General features: G+C 57.8%; 8 protein-coding genes across 8 annotated transcripts; 4 read left to right on the forward strand and 4 right to left on the reverse strand.

The window, feature by feature from the left end:
* The first annotated feature begins 26 nt into the window (after nucleotides 1-26).
* SCHCODRAFT_02748215 (ARM repeat-containing protein) lies at nucleotides 27-3089 on the forward strand. The gene is made up of 12 exons (XM_003036896.2): nucleotides 27-356; nucleotides 406-559; nucleotides 615-699; nucleotides 750-836; nucleotides 887-1210; nucleotides 1263-1353; nucleotides 1410-1682; nucleotides 1732-1811; nucleotides 1860-1946; nucleotides 2001-2158; nucleotides 2206-2422; nucleotides 2474-3089. The coding sequence occupies exons 1-12, from the start codon at nucleotides 62-64 to the stop codon at nucleotides 2936-2938; spliced, it is 2316 nt and encodes a 771-aa protein (XP_003036942.1). The 5' UTR covers nucleotides 27-61; the 3' UTR covers nucleotides 2939-3089.
* A 329-nt stretch (nucleotides 3090-3418) lies between these two features.
* Nucleotides 3419-3892, forward strand: SCHCODRAFT_01195633 (uncharacterized protein; the record flags this gene model as incomplete). The annotated part of the gene is made up of 3 exons (XM_003036897.2): nucleotides 3419-3500; nucleotides 3555-3686; nucleotides 3747-3892. The coding sequence occupies 3 exons, from the start codon at nucleotides 3419-3421 to the stop codon at nucleotides 3890-3892; spliced, it is 360 nt and encodes a 119-aa protein (XP_003036943.1).
* A 150-nt stretch (nucleotides 3893-4042) lies between these two features.
* Nucleotides 4043-5270, reverse strand: SCHCODRAFT_02624525 (uncharacterized protein). The gene is made up of 6 exons (XM_050345243.1): nucleotides 5062-5270; nucleotides 4799-4976; nucleotides 4667-4742; nucleotides 4470-4616; nucleotides 4373-4414; nucleotides 4043-4317 (listed from the first exon to the last, which is right to left on the reverse strand). The coding sequence occupies exons 1-6, from the start codon at nucleotides 5162-5164 to the stop codon at nucleotides 4198-4200; spliced, it is 666 nt and encodes a 221-aa protein (XP_050200785.1). The 5' UTR covers nucleotides 5165-5270; the 3' UTR covers nucleotides 4043-4197.
* Nucleotides 4895-5889, reverse strand: SCHCODRAFT_02624530 (uncharacterized protein). Its single transcript, XM_050345244.1, has 2 exons — nucleotides 5062-5889; nucleotides 4895-5005 (listed from the first exon to the last, which is right to left on the reverse strand). Exon 1 carries the CDS (start codon nucleotides 5546-5548, stop codon nucleotides 5222-5224), a length of 327 nt encoding a protein of 108 aa, XP_050200786.1. The 5' UTR covers nucleotides 5549-5889; the 3' UTR covers nucleotides 4895-5005; nucleotides 5062-5221.
* A 1725-nt stretch (nucleotides 5890-7614) lies between these two features.
* SCHCODRAFT_02731703 (uncharacterized protein) lies at nucleotides 7615-11075 on the forward strand (the record flags this gene model as incomplete). Its single annotated transcript, XM_003036898.3, has 9 exons — nucleotides 7615-8029; nucleotides 8084-8212; nucleotides 8263-8455; nucleotides 8506-8684; nucleotides 8739-8780; nucleotides 8827-9107; nucleotides 9157-9265; nucleotides 9317-10062; nucleotides 10113-11075. The coding sequence occupies 9 exons, from the start codon at nucleotides 7615-7617 to the stop codon at nucleotides 10830-10832; spliced, it is 2814 nt and encodes a 937-aa protein (XP_003036944.1). The 3' UTR covers nucleotides 10833-11075.
* Nucleotides 11076-11259: 184 nt separating this feature from the next.
* Nucleotides 11260-12483, reverse strand: SCHCODRAFT_01195636 (uncharacterized protein; the record flags this gene model as incomplete). The annotated part of the gene is made up of 1 exon (XM_003038263.1): nucleotides 11260-12483. The coding sequence occupies one exon, from the start codon at nucleotides 12481-12483 to the stop codon at nucleotides 11260-11262; it is 1224 nt and encodes a 407-aa protein (XP_003038309.1).
* Nucleotides 12484-12993: 510 nt separating this feature from the next.
* On the reverse strand, nucleotides 12994-14678 carry SCHCODRAFT_02624540 (60S ribosomal protein L2). The gene is made up of 6 exons (XM_003038264.2): nucleotides 14635-14678; nucleotides 14385-14434; nucleotides 14214-14329; nucleotides 13734-14156; nucleotides 13545-13686; nucleotides 12994-13491 (listed from the first exon to the last, which is right to left on the reverse strand). Exons 2-6 carry the CDS (start codon nucleotides 14424-14426, stop codon nucleotides 13450-13452), a joined length of 765 nt encoding a protein of 254 aa, XP_003038310.1. The 5' UTR covers nucleotides 14427-14434; nucleotides 14635-14678; the 3' UTR covers nucleotides 12994-13449.
* A 112-nt stretch (nucleotides 14679-14790) lies between these two features.
* On the forward strand, nucleotides 14791-17083 carry SCHCODRAFT_02624544 (FAD/NAD(P)-binding domain-containing protein). The gene is made up of 11 exons (XM_050345245.1): nucleotides 14791-15164; nucleotides 15233-15359; nucleotides 15412-15487; nucleotides 15541-15609; nucleotides 15660-15779; nucleotides 15834-16090; nucleotides 16149-16166; nucleotides 16216-16374; nucleotides 16433-16534; nucleotides 16593-16942; nucleotides 16996-17083. Exons 1-10 carry the CDS (start codon nucleotides 15100-15102, stop codon nucleotides 16929-16931), a joined length of 1332 nt encoding a protein of 443 aa, XP_050200787.1. The 5' UTR covers nucleotides 14791-15099; the 3' UTR covers nucleotides 16932-16942; nucleotides 16996-17083.
* Nucleotides 17084-19176: the final 2093 nt, after the last annotated feature.

Here is a 19176-nt window from a genome sequence, read left to right on the forward strand (position 1 = left end):
GATAGTGATCGGCATCAAGCATTGTTGTTTTCCCCCGCCATCACCCTTTACTCATCGCACAATGCCCAAGGAATTCAGAAAGAGAGGCAAGCGAACTAAGAAGAATGCGACGCATGATGCTGCAGAGCCGAAGCCGATGCAACAAGAGCCTGAGCCCGTCTTAGAGCAGCCGCCTCATCTGCAGGAAGGACCGTCCTGGATTGTCCAGGCGCCTCAGCAGGAGGCCGAGATGAACCCGAGCGCGCCATTTGGGGAACTTGACCCGGATGTGAAGGCGTACTTCCGCAACGTCGACACTCAGCTGCGTGACTGGCAGGATAATGAGGGGGCAGGGGCGGCCAGTGAGCCCAACGAAGGTGCGTGATCAATCCCTCTTCGGATGGCGAGGTACTGATCGAGATGCAGAGCGCCGGATGTTCGTGGAAGCTGCGCTGCGCGAGATGTCAGAGAAGGAGCTGCAGCTGGCGACGGACCCAGAGAGCTCGGTAGTCCTTGAGCGACTGCTCTACTCGATGGACGACTTCGCAAGGAGGGTCTTCATGGATAGCATGTCTGGCTCGTGAGTTGTATGATTGGCGGTCGAAGGCATGAGCACTGATCAATCGCCTACTCAGCTACGAGGCACTCTTCAAGAATCGTTTTGCTTCGCATGTGTGCCAGACGCTCTTCGAGGTGGCTGTTGACTCCGTGGCACGCGAGGTAAGGCAGTCTGTCATCATGCCGCACCCCACTCAACGAGGTTGGAACAGGCGCGAGGTGACCTTCCCGCTGTCAAGACATCTTCGGACGAGGGAGAACTGCGTACCGTCACCCAACTCACGATCGACATCGCTGAGGTCCGTCCCCATGCTCTGTTTCCCTCCGCATCGCTGATCCATCTACACAGGAAGTACTCCCCAACCTCCACGAGCTCATCCTGAACCCCTTCGCATCCCATGTCATTCGCGCCCTCTTCAACCTCCTCTGCCCCTTGCAATCCACCGTACGCGACATGCGCTCGAAAAAGAGCGCGCAATGGAAGGCGAAGCAGGGCCAGATGAAGTCGGTGTATGCGGATGAAAAGGGGAAGGCGAAGGAGGAAGTGCGACTGGGTCGCCCGGAGGACTTTGCGGAGTGCGCAAGGAGATGTATTCTGCACCTTCGGGAGACGATGGACGGGAATGAAGTGCGCGCCCTAGTCTCAAATAAGATAGCGAGTCCGTGCTTGCAGGCGAGTAATTCTTTCTCGGGAGAATTGGTCGTCTCTGACGCTTTTTTCCCAGGCGATCTTGGAGGTCGAGGCGAACCTCGGGATGACTGAGGAGGTTGATTCCCTGATGGACCGCATAACAGTCGGCCTCGTCAGCGCGACCAGTCAGTATCGTCAATTTTCTACTCTTCATCTCCCTCTCACCGGCCGCTCTCCCCAGCCCAAAACCCCAACAGCCGTCCCGCCGCCTCCGACTACCTTGGCCTCCTTATCCGGGACCAAACCGCCTCCCATCTCCTCGAGATCCTCGTATCAAGGTGTCCTCAACCGACATTCGATGCGCTATGGGATCTGTACGTCAACAGGCAGTTTGCGAAGTTGGCGTGCCATCCGGCGGCGCAGTTTGTTGTGGCGAAGGCGGTGGAGAGGTGTAGCGCCGCGCAATTGGAGAATGCGTTGAAGGAGCTGAAGGGTAATTTCAGGCGATTAATAGGTATGATATGCGCGTGCTAGTGCGATGGGGAGCTGACGGGCCTCGACAGAGATGTCGCACGTCAACGTACTGCGCGCCTTGGTGGAGAGGGCTGCTATGTTGCGTGCTGGCGAAGCATCGTGTGTCGAGGTACGTCTCTTACCCTCGGTCGATCAGTGCTGTCTAACGAGTTAACAGGGTATATACGAAGGCTTCGCCATATCAGAATCCGAGGAGGATAGGACGCTGCTCGTTCCTTGTTTGCTGATGTTAGAGACGCCGCAGGTAAGATTCTATGCCAGGCTTATACGCATGACAGGTCCCTAACATGAGATGTAGGGCGTGCGCAATCCCGTCGAGAGACCACCGACGAACTACAACCCAAGAAGAAAAGGCGGGAATGAGAAGGATGCCGACCCCATCAAGATTCAAGGCGCGCTTTTGCTGCAGTCACTGTTGCGGTTGTCGGACCCCCACAATCGTGTTATCGTCGACAGGTATGCCTGTCGTGCCTTTCTGTCAATCATCGCGCTGACCTTCCCAGCCTGAAGGCATTGCCGCTGGAAGAGCGCCTCAAAATCGCCCACCATCCGACAAGCTCCCGGGTGATCGACGCCGTGTTCGAGTCGCCGGCAGTCAGCGCGAAGGTCAAGCGCGAGTACACCTTGACATGGTTGGAGGACCTGCCTGCGCTGGTAGACGACCGTATCGGTAGTCGCGTCGCAGAACGTCTCTTTGCGTCAGCGGATACGTATCTGAAGGTCTGTGCCCAGCGACGTACATTTTTGACGGTGATGCTCATAATCTGGTAGGAGAAGATCGCGCGTGCCGTGCTTCCGCACGAGAGCGCGCTCGCCGGCTCGTTCTACGGGAAGTTCTTCGTGCGCAAGCTCAACTTGATGCTGCTCAAGCGCAAGCCGGATGAGTGGCGAAACGCTCAGTTGTCGCACAAGCCCCAAGCGCTTACACCTTCCATCCCTGCACCACCGCCCGCGAAAGCTCAGGCACCCGCTGCATCAACCGAGGCGAAGGAGACCGTCAAGAAGTCGAAGAAAAGGCAACGGCCGGAGAACGAGATCGACGAGCTGTTCAGCACTTCGTTGGGCAAGCGGACGAAGACCGCGCGGATCGAGACCGCAGATGTTGAAATGGAGACCGCACCGAAAGCTGCCACGCTGACGGTCGACAAAACCCTCTCGGCGGTCTTGGGTGCTATTCAGCAAGCACCAAAGGGCGATGGCGGGCGCAAGAAGAAGAAGAAGGGAGCGAGGTCATGAGCGCGGTGGGACTTGGTTGTGTCCGTACTTTGCGGGTGATGTATGTCTGGGTGCTACGTCCTGTTTGTATCCTGTTGAATGCAGCGATGGTCTGCACTGTCACCGCAATGTTCACGAGTGGATTACTGGTGAACTGCTTTTTTGAGGGCAATGATTTACTGAAGTTCTGTGACGACCTCGGTATGAGCACGAGGTACGTCGTTGTGTATGATGGAGTCGGACGTCGCGTCTCATGATGACCTAGCTACCTTCAGTGTACGCTGCTGTTCGTCGAGGACAATGCAGATTTGCGAAACGTGGTGTCGAGGAGCCGGAGTTCAAGTTCCCATACCTCGGGCCCTAAGCAACAGTGCATCCCTGTGTATGCAGTACGTGCCTTGGCGATCTCAGCTCGCCTATAAAGGCTGCAGAGTCGCAAGATGGCTTCCATATCGCACCATCCTCACTTCTACAGTTCACGACCAAACAACAACGCTCGACATGTTCAACTTCCTGTTCGCCTCTTCTATCCTCGCCCTCGCTGGCAACGCTGTCGCGCAGGAGTACTCGTTCTACGGACAAGGTTCGTGATTCATCCCGACATGTCACCTTGCAGGCTCGCTCATCCCCTCTATAGCCTACAACTCTGGCGAGGTCACGACCACCCCTTGCAAGTGCGACAACGTGCCCGTCGGTGGAGCCGCCTTCGCTAGCAGCCTCCGTCAGGAGCTCGGGAGGGACCTGTGCTGCGCGAAGGTTACCATTGGCGGTAAGTCATCATCATCTACATGTTTACAATGGACATGGCCGTTGACAAGCTTTGGTACAGCCGATGGCGGCCAAGTGCAGACCGTCTTCAACGCCATCTGCGACGACTGCAGTGTCCACGACGTCGCCCTCGAGATCGAGGCTTGGACGTCGCTCACGGACCAGAAGGAGGGCCCTGTTCCCATCTTCTGGACCGCGAAGGTGTAGGTTGAGCAGACAATGTTACATGCGCATACTGTGGCAAATAGTTTATTGCGACCTATATGATTTACCCATCGACTGGAGTTTTGACCGTGTGCTCGCCCCAGCAAATGTGGGCTGTGAACTTCAGCGTGCTCGTTGCAAGAACGCGCTGAAGTGAAGGGCAACGGTCGAGCGAGGTATTCGTTGCCGCCACTAAAGCAGACGAGGCGAGCCCAAATCACTGTGCACTGCGGGCAGGACTGTGCCAAGGTTGGTGACAACATGCCAATATATGGCAAACGTAGCGGTGAATGAATTGATTTGGAGGGTCATGACGGCTGTATTTTCGATGACGGACGAAGCATAACATACAGAGTTATGTCTCCGCCGAGAGTGGTATACGATTGCTTCCCCTTGATCTCCCAGCCGAAGCGCTTATAAGTTTCGACCTTTGGCGTCTGGTAAGTCGCCAGAAATATGCATTGAGGCAAAGGAATTACTGACCATATTCTCTGTGCATTGCAGGGCGACGGAGTGCGGGTCGGTCTGCATGATTGTAAGCAACCCAGGCCTTACAGTGGCGGCCGAAGCCGTAGCCCACCTTCTTGAGCTGCTCCCTGATCATTCGGCTCGCTATGCCCTGCGCGCGATAATCCGGATGTACGCCGATGCGCTGCAAGTACCACTCGTCGCGCTCTGCGTTTGGTCCTATGGAATCGACGACCAGTTGGTGCGTGCCCGCGGCGTACTGCGGAGGGTATGACGCCATCCATCGAACCAGAGCAAATAAATCCTCACCTCCTCAAGCCACCTCTGCTCCTTCTCAGGGAAGAATACCTTGATCGCATCCCAGGCAGCCTGGCTCTCTGCTTCCCTATACGTCGAGGCACCGTCGATTAGATAGTACATCATAATTGGTCTTCAACTCACGTCTCGTACGCCTCCTTCCCCGGCGGGAGCCAGGTCGCTACCGCTGCGATGCGGTGCGTCTTGGGGTCTTCGCAGACGTAGACTTCGCCGGTCTTGAGGACGGCGCGCACGACGTATTCGTTGCGAGGTCGGATAACCAGGTCGAGGTATTTTCCGAAGCCGAGGACGGAGCCGGGGTCTGGGGCGAGCGCGTTAGCGATGAGTGATCTGTGGGACAGAACTTGGTACATAGTAGCCTGGTGAGAGATGTATCCTATACGCACCCGTCTTGAACGCCTCCGTCATGACATCAATAATAGCCACCGTCTCCTCTTCAGTCGGGTTCAAGACCCTGCGAATGGTAAAAGGGAAAGCGGCCTCGGTCATGACGCCCAAGTATAGGAGAGATGACGGACGCAGGTGAAGACAAAATTAGGCACTCCCTTATATACCACCACCCAACAGCGTCAGCGTCGTGCGGATGGCGCTCGTGATACGAACCATGTGCGGAATGAGTCCAGGTGAGTCACGTCGGGATTGACCAGTCGCTGCGCGCGCAGTGACCGCAGAAGGGCTGACGAAGGCACAGGCCCGTCGGCGGGTCGGTGCGAAAGTAGTATATTCACGAGGATCGTTCGTCCCACAGAGGCAGTTCGAACGAGGCTGAGCGTCTCTTGTATCGTCCTGGATGCCCGCTGGCAATATGAGGCAAGGCGCAGGAGTGCCGAGCGCGTACAGTGTAAGCGAGAATAAGGTTGCAAACCACATCATGAGCGCCCATATTCTCGCGCGACTGATTGGTCGCCTCCTCGTGCCAGAGTGCCCTACAATGCGGCGGAGGCCTGTATGTCAGATTTGGAGGCTCGTGTGCCGGGGGTGAAGGCCTGTGCGTAGCACTGCAGCCGCATCGAAGGCTTCTGTTCCACTGTATCTGTCGTCGAAGTCCACTGTATCTGTCGTCGAAGTCCACTGTTTCTGTCGCCGAAGTCCACTGGGTCCACTGTCGAAGTCAAGTCGAATGATCAGTTGACCATCGATGGTCGTAGGTCGGTCGGTGATCATCATTGGCTGACGCAGCACCTGTGGCTGGGAGCGTGAAGGGGAAAGCGTAGCGACTTGAGGGCGCGCGGATAGGTGGCGAGGACGCGTAGAAGCGTCAAAGAAAGAATTTTGGAGCCATCGCAGATTTTACCCAGATGGAAGGTGGCGTACGAGAATCCGAGGAGTCAACAAACAAGGTCAGAGTTTGATGACGGCTAAGAAGTCTTGTAGGAAGTGCGTAGTCCGCATGGAATGAGCGAGCACAACAGTGTCCAAGTTTGCGACTTCGGGCTTGTTTGATTTCCGAGGACACAGCAGCCAGTGGGAATGAACTTCGACGAAGTTACAGAGAAGGCATTCGACGAGCTCGGGAGTTCGAGAGAAGACATATAACGAAGTTTAGAGAATGGAAAGAACGAGCCCCAGGAAGGCTAACTGGCATAGGCGGATGTCGAGACCGCGCAATCGAGCTTTGCGCGGTGGGAGTAGAGCTCTGCGCGGTAGATGAAGCTCCCGAGGCGTAAGACATTGAACGAAGCTCCCGTGATGAACGGCCTTGGTTGGCCTAGGTTTGAACGAAGAAGTTCGAAAAGGTTGTTGAGGCTTGTAGGAGGTTGAGAACGTCGGTAAACGCAGCGTTGAATGACGGGGCTCCAGACGATGCTGTCCAACAAGTTACAAGATCCAGGCAATTGGGCTGAGGGTATAATGGGGTGGAGCTGTATGGACGCCTTGTAGGGGTGGGTTGGAGGGAGGAATAACACTGCAATCGTAAGAGTCGATCGTGCGATTAATTTTCGAGCGAGCCGGAGTATCTGTGACGACGGTGGCACCTGAGGACGACAGTGCGGCGTCGTCTCCTGAGTAAATATTACTTGTGGGCGTTGCGGCGTCGTGAGTTTAGGTCGCATTACGTTCTCGCGTCGAGGATAACTGCACCCGATGTGGGCGCTCTTGGCAGGCGAGAGGTGTCCCTGCTAACTGCGTTATCGGGGGAGCAAGGATTTCCAAGGAGGCGCGCTAGACGACTCGAACGGAAATTGTCGCGGCGCGAACCGAGATGAGTAGGTCCAGTGAGGGCGTGTTAGGGCGCGCCGATCCAAACTTCATTTCCTGCGACGTAGGAACCGACATCAAGCCAAGTCAGGAGGCCGAAGGGGGCAGGGCGTGGTGAATATCACTACGCCTGCATTCATGATTGGGACCCGTGCGCAGAAATTGCTGTATCAAGAGTACACTTCTTCAGACCTTGCCAGGGACAGAGCGCATTCGATCCAATGAAAGCTCTGTAGCACTTTTAGACCTTGATAGGGTGTCGTCGAAGATAAAACCTTGATGTGAGCCGACTGGCATACCGGATAGGGTCGAAGGAAGATCTCCGCAGCATCGCGGGAGTTGAAAGTGCTGAAGGTGGCTGAGAGAAGAGCGATTGCAGCCGGGTGTAGTTGATACAATGTCCGTGTCCCCTTCGTGTCGCGATCTGTCAAGTTTCGTGGCGGCGGTCTTGCCAGTTGAGGTTAGAATCTGGTATCCAGACCTGCGTCAATTCAGCTCCCACTGCCTCAAGGCGTGATAAAGTCGGCGATTAGCTGGCTAAAGTGGGCATGAGGGTGGTATCGATGGCAGCGCCCATTGAGTCGTGGATCGTGCGTGGGGGTCCAGGACGAAAGCATGAAAGTCAAACACGAGTCACGCCTTTGATGGCGAATCGGGCAAGTGGCGGCCCGCACAGATGCTATAATACACCTCCTTGTTCTCACCACCACCCACGACGTCCGCGCGCGCTATCCGCAACGATGAGCTCGAGCATGGGCCCCACGTCCATGCCCATCGCGCGCTCGGCTCCCATGTCGATGGGATCGCTTTTGCATCCGCCAGAACCAGCTGGTCAACCCCAGTACGCGTCCTACACAAGCGCCAATTCGTATGCCGGCTACTCCCATGATCACTACGCGTACAACCCGTATCAAACGTACGGTGCCATGCAGTCCCCGGCGAGCGCGCCCTCGCAGGCGCCATCGGCGTCCGAATACGAGTACTCGGAAGCAATCTCGTATGATGTACCGAGGCGCCGGGGCCCCAGCATGATGAACAACGCGCCGCACCAGTACCGGCGTCCACAAGGGGACTACGCACCCGCTCCTCCAGCCCACTACGCGCAAGAGGCCGCGCCATCATACAGCGATGGTGGTTATTACGGGGGACATGCAGGTGAGCAGTCTAGACCTCTCGCATGTGGCCCTTTCATCTGATGTCGACATGCAGCTGCTGTGGACCGATACCCGCATCATTCTCATCCTCATTCTACTTCCTACTCTGCGCAAGCAAGCTCATCCTCGCATCCTGACCCCTACGCCCCCTCACCACCTCAACAACCCTCGAATCTGCCCCCACGTAAGCCTGCTCCGCGGCTGTCGGAATAGCTCATTCAATGTCCCCTACAGTGTATCCGCGACAAGCCGATTACCGACGTCAGGAGGAGTACCATCCCCAGGCAGATCTTCAGCAATACCCAGACGAATACAACATGCCCCACAATGAATCTAACGTTTCCCTTGTCGGCGAGTCCTCAATAACAAACCCTTGGCACCACCTTATCAATACCTCCCAGAATATCAACCTGCTGAGCGCATGTCCGTACGGCTCGCTGCGCGAAGAACGACTCCGCCCGAGCAATCGACGTCCAGCGCGCCAAACTCGTCTTCGGCACGACAAAAGCGCCCTGCGCCTCCACCCGAAGAAGAGGAGGATCAGGCGCCCGCTAAAAAGAAGCGAAAGCCCTCCAAGCCAACCATCTCTGGCGCATCTCGACGTGGCTTCACGGCGCAGAAGAGGATGGAGAGCGCCGCAAATGCCAACTGGAATGGTACGGCGTCTATCGCTGTTCCATACAAGCGTCGGGATTGACTTTCCATCGCAGCCCAGCTAGCCGGACTCGCAGCAGAGCGCGTTGTAGTCGAAAGTACGTTAGTATAGTCCGGCCTGAGCTGCGAGTTAACAACCCCCAGGATCCTCCGACCTCGGCGTCAACCGACAAGAGCTGAAGATCGAGCTACAGGTCAAGCGGTGCATGACGGGCAGCGCCGCGGGCGAGGTCCCAAAGTGCGTTGCCTGCACGCGACGCTGGGCCGGCGATACCTGCCGCTTTCAAGGAATCCGGTACTTTGGGAAGGACAAGGACGGCAAGATCGTCACTGTCGCGTTCAAGGGCATGCCAGACCCGGCGAAGTTGAACTACCCGGACAAGTGGAATGTGAAGCCCACATTGGAGGGGCTGAAGACGATGAAGGTATGCGTGGATGTCATGGATCGTTGCTGGCATGTGCTGACAAGAATAGCTCGCTGTGGCGAAGGCTTTGTTGCCCATTCTTCACGACGAGCAAGCACATCTCGAGAGTCCCATCATCGTCAAGCGCAAGCGCGAATGCGACGTCCGCGTCACCTGTGGTACGCACCTTGGCCCCTACCTACCTCTTCCCATCTAACATTCCCTCGCAGACCACTGCAACACCTCTATCTTCTCTGCCGGCTGGATGTGCCGCAACTGCGGACGCGAGGCCTGCCCGGCGTGCTACGAGATCATCCAGCAGCTCACGCAACCCATCAAGGAGCTCCCCGCCGACCAGCAGCGCGCGGTCACGCAGAAGCGCAACCAGTTCCACCACAACCTGCCCTTCTTCCTGAACTGCTCGAAGCGCGGGGAGCACCAGGCGACGCATTTCTCGCCGGTGACGCGGTTTCAGGAGGAGGAGCTGGCGGGGGCGATCCGGGAGATGGAGGCGATGGTGAGGGAGAGCGAAGCGGTGGGGCGGGCGAATAGGACGCTGACGTTTGCGGGGGCGGATCGGTCCCGGGCGGCGGGGGGCACGTTACCTGTGACCGCGGCGGCGCTGTCGGAGGTGCCGTGCGCTGCGCCGGTGGGGGCTGTGGCGCTCGCTGCGCAGGGCGGGGAGGCGGAGACGTACGACACCCCGTCCTACGTTATCCGGCGAATGCCCTACGAGGAGGTCACGGAAGACGTGATGCGCGCGTACCTGGCTAGGGGCGAGCCGCTCATTGTCACTGGTCTCGAGCGGCGGATGCAGATCTCGTGGACGCCGGAATACTTCATCGAGCACTACGGCGACCGGTCGTGCCTCATCACGAACTGCGTGAACGAGTCGAACAAGCAGATCACCGTGAAGGAGTTCTTTGAGACGTTCGGGAAGTATGAGGAGAGGGACAAGATGGTGTGGAAGTTGAAGGTGAGTAGGGGAGGGTGGCAGGCGTTGCGATGGAGCTTATGGATCTGTAGGACTGGCCTCCGATGGCGGACTTCAAGACGTTGTTCCCCGAGCTGTACAAGGACTTCATGGACGCGGTTCCTGTGCCTTCGTACATTCGACGAGACGGCGTCATGAACATCTCTTCACACTTCCCGACAAACACTATTGCTCCCGATCTTGGCCCAAAAATGTACAATGCACAGGCGTCGTCGACTCGCGAAGGCAGCAAGGGCTCTACGCGACTGCACATGGACATGGCCGATGCGCTGAACATCATGACCTACGCAGCCCCGTCCGCAGACGAGACCATCCCCGCCGGCGCCGCCTGGGACATCTTTCGCCCCGAAGACTCAGCTACCATCCGTGACTTCATGCGTCACGCCCTCCACCGGACCAACACGGACCCTATCCACAGCCAGCACTACTACCTCGACGACAAGCTGCGGCACGAGCTCTTCGCGGCCACCGGCGTCCGCGCCTTCCACTTCCAGCAGCGGCCCGGGGAGGCGGTCGTGATCCCCGCGGGGTGCGCGCACCAAGTGTCGAACCTGAGCGACTGCATCAAGGTCGCGGTCGACTTTGTGTCGCCGGAGAACGTGGAGCGGTGCGAAAAATTGACGGAGGAGTTCAGGCAGGAAAACCATGTGGCGGAGAAGCGGTGGAAGGAGGATGTGCTGCAGCTGAAGACGATGATGTGGTATGCGTGGGTGAACTGTTGCAAGCAGGAGAATAAGCTGAAGAAGGCGTGATGATGGCATACGACTTGTGGACGAAAGAGGACGAAGAGCTGGTTGTACATTTTGTATCATATACTCTGTTTTGTCTCTTTGCGCTTTGTGGTTTCTTGTGTGTACTATTTGATGATTCTTGGATGTCGGTCATGTTCTGTACATTGTCTTGTCTGTAGCTTTCGTATACGGGACATTAGCCTCGTACATACCTATACGCACCTCTGCTGTATATATCATGGTCTGTTCGTCTCGTTCTTCTACATCGTTCCGCGTCGCAGCTCCAGCAGAACATTTCTGGGTAGACCAAATAGTGGGTTCGGACATGTACTGCTATATATTGTCAAGCCTTGCGGGGACTTCTAGTCTAGGCTACAACGGTGGTCGGGAAAGCTTGAATCCCAGGCAAAGGATTACGACACATACAAGAAGGCCTATATAATGAACTCTAGGTGAAGAGCGTCAATCCGGTGGCACGCGTGACAGATACGAAAGGCCCGCCGCTTCTGTCCTTCATCCCCTCAAACACCTTGCCCATACAAGTAGTCACCTGCGAAACCTCATTCGCCTCGGCATCGTACAGGACAAGTTCGAGGGTTGGGACCCGAGTGGGATCCATTGCGAGTACTGAATCGCGCAATTCGTGCCAGTGCTCGCAAGGGGTCTCCATCTCGACGACGCTCGCTACCTCGACGCGGATTTTCTCCAGCGCATCGCAGTGCCTGCGAGTGAAGAGGCGGCAGAGCGGGCTGACGGGGAACTGCCCTGGGCTCTCGTCGCGGCCGGGATGCTGCACAATGCGGAGGACGCGCAGCTCCGGAAGGTCCTGCTGGCGGAAGACCGCACCTATATTATCCGACGTGTCCTCATAGAACATCGCGTACGGGATGACGATGTTCAGCTCGCGGATGGAAGGCGCGGCCGCGTGTATGAGCTGCGTCGCGAGCTCCCATGCGATGCTGTTTGGCGTGGCCATCATGTACTCGACGGCGAGCGACTCGAGTGCGGAGACGTCGACGAGCGAGAGCAGCAGCTCCGTCGAGCGCCTCGGGGGGAACTGCGTGCAGCGCACCGCCAGGGACTTGAGGCGGCGCAGCGGGTGCAGCGGCGCCTCCACCGGGCCCGTGATGCGCACCTGCGAGAGGACGAGGTGCTCGAGCGCGGGCACGCAGAGCAGCACGTCGCGCAGCTCATCGGGCGTCAGGCAGATGCTGTGCATGACGAGCTTACTGAGGCGCGGCGCATAACGTAGGAAGTCGAAGATGGCGGAAACCTCTGGCGCGGCGCCGTCCCACCAGACCTCGAGGGAGTTGTACCGGTTGCTGACGAGGCGTACTTCGCGGAGATTGATGAGCCGGCGCGCGATGTGCGCTGCGACGAGGTCGGGGTTGTCGAACTCGGGCACGATGGCGTTCATCTCGCCGACGCGCAGGCTGAGGGTGGTCGGGTAAGCTGCGACATGGGGCGATTCGTCGAGGAGCTTGCGGAAGAAGTACGGGTGACCTTCCCGCTCTGGAGAGGGTACGACCAGACGGATAGTAGAGAGCAGCCGTTTTTGAGCATGATGCAACAGGCGGCGATGGGTGAGGGCGCACGCGCGCAATGACTGCAGATCCTCTTCCGGGAACGCGTCGACCACGCTGTCCACTAGCTCCTGCGGTAGAGAAAGCATGTCGCGCCGACACCACTAGCACGGTGATTGGAGTTGGCGGCTAAGATGACCTCGTCGTCGTGAGTCTGCTGATCACTGGCGATAATCAGCTCAGGGCAACCCGTGGGACGTCCTACTCGGGAAACGAGCGGACTGTGGGTTGTTGGGAAAGCGGGGGACCTGCGGATCGTGCTGCACTTACGACCACTGCGCTCTATAAGCCCCCAGCAACCTCACGTAATGACATCGGTGGCGAGCACGTCTGCCAGTGATCTGCCAGCAATCCTCTGCGACGGGGAGGCAAACAGAGCGAGATTACGGTATGTGCTGCAGCCAAGACGCACTGAGTTCACTGCGACCAGGCCCGCCTTTCGTCATCCTGGCAGCGCTGTGGATGAGTGCCACAGCGGCTGTCGCGTACTAGGCAGATCAACTCCACTTCTACATCCCCGCAGGAAACTCTGGGAAAGGCGTCACGATCAGGGTGCCCTTTCTGGGCAAACATCTTGGACTTCTCCCGAGGCCGGAGGGAACACATAAGCTATAGAAGTCCATTCAGAGGTTCCGGGAGGCTCCAGACACCGTCGATGTCCGTCCGCAATCTACCGTCTCAACGTTTTGCAACACTTTCGATGTTCGGGCATTTTGTCGTCGACTTTGGCGTCATGTCCCAAGCTGCCTGGTAGACCTAGTAATCACCATGATCTGAATGGATACACCCACTTTGAGCAGGAGCCACCTTGTTGTTATTGGGCAATAGCAAGGTAAGCGGCTCAGACTGATCCTGTTATCAAGTCCATTGAGGGACGGTGCGCACCGAAACAGCCCGTAGCCATTCACTAGTCGCGTCAATGATATCCAAATGAGATGATGGGGCATATGAAACTGCATGGGTCGATAGCATACATAGCATACGCGGTACATGTTTTGTAGGGTGGGGTCGTACATAGAAAGTCGAGGTGAAAGGTAGGCGCAGCCGCAAGCCCCTTAAACCTCCTTGACCTTCTGGGTACCGCGGAGGAGACCCGTCTATGATCAAAGTATGAGAAGCAGATACACCGTCCGGACAGGAATGCACGTACCCGGCGAGCGGCGATGAGACCGACTTTCTGGCCAGGAACAGCGGAGCGGGCGATCGTGGACGCCTTACCGATATGCTGGTGGTTACCACCACCGTGAGGATGGTCAACGGGGTTCATAGCAACACCACGAGTACGGGGCCAGCTGCGATATCATTAGTAGATATTCGCATATTGCATACATATACGCACTTGTAACGCTTGGCCTTGAACTTGTAGTACGCACGGCCAGCCTTGAGCAAAGGCTTGTCGATACGGCCACCACCGGCGACAATGCCGACGGTCGCACGGGCAGAGCCAGAGACGGTCTTCTTCGAGCCGGAGGGCAGACGAATGCGCGTCTTGTTCTCGTCCGGCGAGTGGCCAATGACGGTCGCGTAGTTGCCGGAAGTGCGGGCGAGCGCACCGCGGTCGCCGACCTTCTCCTCGACGTTGCAGATGATCGTACCCTCAGGGAGCTGGCCGACGGGGATAACGTTGCCAACTGCGAGCTGCGCCTTCTTGCCGCAGTAGACGAACGCGCCGGTGTGGAGGCCCTCGGTCGCAATGAAGGTCTCCTTGCGGAGCTTGTAGCGGTACGGGTCCCGGAAGACGACGCGGGCGAGGGGCGCGCCACTACACGAAGGGAAGATTTAGATCGCGATCGGAGTGGGGGATCGTGTAAGGACGCACCGGCCAGAGTCGTGAATGATCTCTTTCACCACGCCGCGGACGTAGCCATTGCGCTCGCTGTAGTCGAGCGGGCGCAGCTGCGCAGGCGCCTTGTTAAGGTGGGTGTGCGCCTTGAACTGTGTGCGGTGTAAATATCGATTCAACGCATCCGGCGACTCGCAGGAGACGTACGATGGCGTGAGAGCGCCTCTGTGCCCGAATGACCCGACCCATTGCTTATTCTGAGGAAGATGTGAGACTCGGAACAAGGATCGGAAGATGCGTGAGGGGGAGGTGGGGATTCTGTCGATGTCATCCAACGCCAGTCGAGCCAATCCATTGCTTCCTGGATCGTTTTGGACGCCGTTTTCGCGTAGATGTGTCCGTTGGGGGCGTAGCATGCGGATACGAGGTCGGCGGGGCAGCAAAACGGCATACTCACAGAGGGATGTCTTGCGGTTCGTCGTCGGTGGAAATTTCGTGTCGTGCACCCTTGGAGTGACAGTGTCACGGCACGGGCACACGTGGCAGATCGTGACGTGACTTCTTCCCATCGTAACTTGAGTTCAACTTTTGATCTGAACTCCCATTCGCCCCCGCGTAATTGACCACGAGAACTATGCAACAAACTTGTTACCCGTTCCAGAAGAAGCTGTATTATCTGGAACGGATGAGCGTTGAGCGTCGCAGACAATGCAACGCCAACCCTTTTTCTTACGGCGTTGTCCCATGACTTGCTGCGACATCGCTGAGAAGCAATTAAGCGCCTCACATTGAGCGCTCTCCTGGAAATATTACGAGATATGCTCTCCCTATGCCGCTCGGCATCGCGGGATGCAACCTCTCCGTGCCTCACTATGCAAGCTAACTCCCTCCGGTGAGCACGCGGTTGCTAACGACCACCACCATGGCCGCGCCCAGGACTCCCTCAGCGAGACAGAACGCCTCTGAGCCCTTTCGCGTGGCTATCGTGTAGGTCTTTCCTTTTTGTCTCCGTCAAGTTACACCATCTCCCAGCGCTAACGCATATCCTGGAACAGCGGCAGCGGCCTCGCAGGGCTCTCTGTCGTGCTCGGTGTTCACAAGGACTGCATTGACCCAGATTCGTTGCAAATCGATATCTACGACGCCGCCGCTGTTCTGTCAGAGATTGGCGCTGGTATCACCGTACGTGTCTCCCCAGTTGTAAGGTCGTACGTGCACTTACTCTAACCCACAGCTCTGGCCTAGGACAGTAGCGCTGCTTCGCGACCTTGGTGTCTTGGATAGTTTGGACGTGTCTCCCGGCGAAGAAGGTAAGGCGTGCCTAAGAGCCATCGACTTGAGTGATGCAACGGAAGGCTTCCAGTTGCATTTCGCATGCGCAAAGGCGATCAACCAGAGGGAGTCGACTTTTACGACGTTAGGTTTCCGGAAGGTAGGCACTCGATTGATCATGTTGTGTACTTTTCGATGAATGTTCGAAAGGCGCACCTCTCCGCCTCCTCCGCGCAGAGTTGCAGTCACGGATGATCTCTCGACTGCGCAAGGGCCTGAACTTTCACCTTTCTCGACGTGTCACAGGGCTTGAGCAGGTAGACGATGAGGGTACGTACCGCCCTCAGGCTCTTGATCATCGTCAATACTGACCCGCCCACCCAGTCCTTCTCACATTCGCCGACGGGAGCACCACGACCTGCGACCTCGTTATTGGTGCTGACGGGGTGCATTCGACCGTCCGCGGGCTCATCGTTGAGAATGAATGTTTGCGACTCAAGACGCAGGGCGCTCTGGCAACCGAGGTCGACGCATTGGCCTCGTCCGCGAAGACGCAGTGGTGCGGAAGATACGCGTATCGGGGAATGGTAGACGCCTCAGCCCTTCCGCCTGACCATCCTTCGTTGGAAGTACCTATGCGGGTGCGTGCGTAACCGTTTTCTGTCTTTGTAGTCTCACTGAATGAGGTTATCGATACAGTATGTGGGCGCGGATGGGGTACGGTTCATCTCAAGGTCCACAGGGATACGCTGACGACCACCTTTAGCAAGTCATCACGTATCCTATACCTTCGAAACCTGTTGTGAACGTACTTGTGATGGTTCGTCAGGAACCCATTGACGTGCCACGCACAACGGACGCACCCCGTGGGGAGGCGGAGGCCGCCTTCGTGGGGTGGGAGCCTGCGGTGGCGCAGCTTCTGCAGGTGCGTGCGGTGCGCATTCTCATTGTTCGTGAACGACGCTGACGGCTCTACATCTCAGGCGATGAATACGGGCTCACCGACTTTATCGCGATGGGCACTGGTGACGGTACGGCCACCGCCTAGCTACGTTTTTGGACATGTCGTGCTCATTGGGGATGCGGTGCGTAAATTGGTACGAACAGAATCTAGGACTGGGTGCTGACGAGACAGCTTCTCAGGCGCATGGGATGCTCCCCTACCTCGGTGCAGGTGCAGGCATGGCCATCGATGACGGCTACACGATTGGGCGTTTGGTCGGTAACTGGGCCAATGAAGGCAGAAGGACGCCTCTGACAAGCATTCTTGGGGCGTACGAGTCCCTCCGCGGACCGCTCACTCGCGAGATGCATTCCCGTTCATTTGCAAGCGCGGAGGCGTTGGAACTGGGCGGGGAATATGAGGCACTGAGGGACCGGGAAGTTAGGAAAGGGACGCCTGACCTATTGCTTCTACTGAGGAAGCTGGGTGAGAGTACGGCAGAGGAGCACATGTGGGCGGCGGGGAGGTGTGCGCCATAGGGAAAACAGCGGTACGCATGGTCGACGATCATCGATGCACTCCTCACTGACTTGCGCCCTCCAGAATGCTTGTATAATTCTGGACTGCAATTCAATGTTATTGCCTCGATGCCTACACCGAAGATTCATTTCGCGCTAGGCGCGGATGCAGCACTGCAGATGTCATGAGATTAGACGCCATATAAGACGCCAAGGTGCCTCTGCCCAGGCGCCAGCTCGCCTGACGTGCGATATATATCGTACTCCGTACGTGCCGCCCCGCCCTGTCTCAGTGCTACTCTGACTCCTGCGTATAGGCCCAACTGCTGCGTACGGAGTGGCTCTTCCGTACAGACGACGGAACGGACCAGGTCCGTGGCTCTGAGGCCGGTGCAACTGCCGAGCTCTCACTGATCGTGTGATCTCGAGTTATTAAGCGCCGGGGCGGTTGTGGACGTCGCCACTCTTCCTTTCACCACACCACCATGGCGGGGAGCGCGACCGGGCGACTGGAAGATGCGGTGGCGACAAAAGTACCCACGCGCGCTGCGATGCCCGGAAGTCGTGAGGGACGGGCGTCGTCGTCGAGTGCGCTGCGGACATAGCGAACTGTAGGACAAGCTCAAGGCCAGAAGGAGGAGCGTAGTGAGTTCCAGGGGCGCGCTGGGCCAGCGTGGCTGTCGGACTTCTGATGTTCCTAAGCCGGGTATCGGGACTCGGGAGGCGCCCGCCGTCCGAGGCAACTGAAATGGACACAAGTATAGCCGAGCCTCCGGTCCGCGGCCACGATAAGCAAGCGCGTTCGACGCGTCGCGTTGCCTGGAGGCCTGAGCTCGACGCGCGCGCCGTCGTCGACGACTCTGCGCTCGTCGTTCGGCGTGCTGAGGGCACGCCCGGACGGCCCGGACCGAGGTTGAGACTCCGATGAAAATTCTCACGGTGGTACGTGCACTGCTTAACCGTGACCGCGACGACGAGCGCGCGCATCGACGACGACGCAGCGACGACGACACCGGCGAAGACGCCGATGCTGAGCCTGGATCAATCACTCTCCAACGGCTTTGACTGGACCAACGCGAACACGCACCTTCAAAGTGACACGAACAGCCCGAGCTCGCCGTACCAGCACAATCCCGCCACCAACGACGGCGAACGGGGAACCCCGTCGTCCTCCGCACCCGCAGTCATTTCCATACCACCAGAAGACGGGAGAGAGCCGCCCGCGCCCGCGTCCGTGCCGTCCAAACCCGATGACGGCGACGCGCCCTCTAGCCCCCTCAGCGAGCTCTCAACTGCACCCGATGACAATGAGGACGGCGGCAGTAAGAACGAAAAGAGGGAAGCAGAGAAACGTGAGGCGGCTTCGGCATCAAATAATGGCCCTAAGCCCGGAGAAACGTCCGGCGAAGTGTCGCTTACCCGTCCCGAATACACGAATGGCGACTCCCGAGCATCGTCTTCAGCCCCTACGGACAAAAGCAAAACAGATGCCCGTGCAAAAGTGCTGGTTGAGCTTACCTCGGAGCTCTTCAGGTGCGTGATCCTTGTCTGTGCACTTACATCTGCTCACAAGCGCTATAGGATATGCCAGGAATGTCAGTCAAAAGGCATGGCCATGCCTGCGTACCAACCGTCCGTCGCCCTCCCCCTTCGCTACTTCTTACTCTGACGTGTCCTCAGATACATCCTACGCCTTCAGCACCTCATCCAATTCTCCCTTACGGCCCACGAGAACTCCCAGATCTTGCAGGTGCCCAACATGGAACCCCCTCCCCCTCTTGAGAACGTCAATACCGATCGCATGCAGCAACTCTACTCGGAAATGCAGAAAGCGTTTGCGAAAGATATATCGCGCCGGCAACAGTTTCTCGCAATGCGGAATGGGGAGGCAAATCCCCTCAAGCGCGAGCGCGATGAGTCTGGCGAGTCAGGCATGAACAAGCGTCGGGACGTCGGCGACACCAAATCACCACCTGGCGGCTTCAATGCCATGCCCCCGCCCTCATCAACATCTATGCCTCCTCCCGCTTCCCCCGCCTCCGCCTCCTCGCCGGCGACGTCGATGCCGCCACCACCTTCTCGTCCGAGCGCTTCGCCAAGTCAGAACCCTTCCAATGCCCAGGACGAGGTCCCGCAATCCCCTCGACAACCCTCACAGCGTCCGCCGTCTTCCGCAGGCGGGCGGCCCTCTTCATCCATGGGCATGCGCCCGCCATCGTCCTCGGGACGACCGCCCTCGTCTATGGGTATGCGTCCACCTTCGTCT

The sequence above is a fragment of the Schizophyllum commune genome, assembly GCF_000143185.2.
Source record: "Schizophyllum commune H4-8 unplaced genomic scaffold SCHCOscaffold_5, whole genome shotgun sequence".
In the NCBI taxonomy this organism is placed as follows: domain Eukaryota; kingdom Fungi; phylum Basidiomycota; class Agaricomycetes; order Agaricales; family Schizophyllaceae; genus Schizophyllum; species Schizophyllum commune.

Excerpts from the sequence above, each read along its gene's own strand:
- SCHCODRAFT_02624525 (XM_050345243.1), bottom strand. The coding sequence starts at position 5,164 with ATGACCGAGGCCGCTTTCCCTTTTACCATTCGCAGGGTCTTGAACCCG. Across the intron at positions 4,743-4,798 it reads GGGAAGGAGGCGTACGAGAC|GGAAGCAGAGAGCCAGGCTG; the intron begins GTGAGTTGAAGA and ends CTCGACGTATAG. Across the intron at positions 4,617-4,666 it reads AGCAGAGGTGGCTTGAGGAG|TACGCCGCGGGCACGCACCA; the intron begins GTGAGGATTTAT and ends TACCCTCCGCAG.
- SCHCODRAFT_02624530 (XM_050345244.1), bottom strand. The coding sequence starts at position 5,548 with ATGATGTGGTTTGCAACCTTATTCTCGCTTACACTGTACGCGCTCGGC.
- SCHCODRAFT_02624544 (XM_050345245.1), top strand. The coding sequence starts at position 15,100 with ATGGCCGCGCCCAGGACTCCCTCAGCGAGACAGAACGCCTCTGAGCCC. Across the intron at positions 15,360-15,411 it reads AGATTGGCGCTGGTATCACC|CTCTGGCCTAGGACAGTAGC; the intron begins GTACGTGTCTCC and ends TCTAACCCACAG. Across the intron at positions 15,780-15,833 it reads TGAGCAGGTAGACGATGAGG|TCCTTCTCACATTCGCCGAC; the intron begins GTACGTACCGCC and ends CCGCCCACCCAG.
- SCHCODRAFT_02624540 (XM_003038264.2), bottom strand. The coding sequence starts at position 14,426 with ATGGGTCGGGTCATTCGGGCACAGAGGCGCTCTCACGCCATC. Across the intron at positions 14,330-14,384 it reads AGAGGCGCTCTCACGCCATC|TTCAAGGCGCACACCCACCT; the intron begins GTACGTCTCCTG and ends CACCGCACACAG. Across the intron at positions 13,687-13,733 it reads TTCAAGGCCAAGCGTTACAA|CTGGCCCCGTACTCGTGGTG; the intron begins GTGCGTATATGT and ends ATGATATCGCAG.
- SCHCODRAFT_02748215 (XM_003036896.2), top strand. The coding sequence starts at position 62 with ATGCCCAAGGAATTCAGAAAGAGAGGCAAGCGAACTAAGAAGAATGCG. Across the intron at positions 1,211-1,262 it reads TAGCGAGTCCGTGCTTGCAG|GCGATCTTGGAGGTCGAGGC; the intron begins GCGAGTAATTCT and ends CTTTTTTCCCAG. Across the intron at positions 1,947-2,000 it reads TGATGTTAGAGACGCCGCAG|GGCGTGCGCAATCCCGTCGA; the intron begins GTAAGATTCTAT and ends CATGAGATGTAG.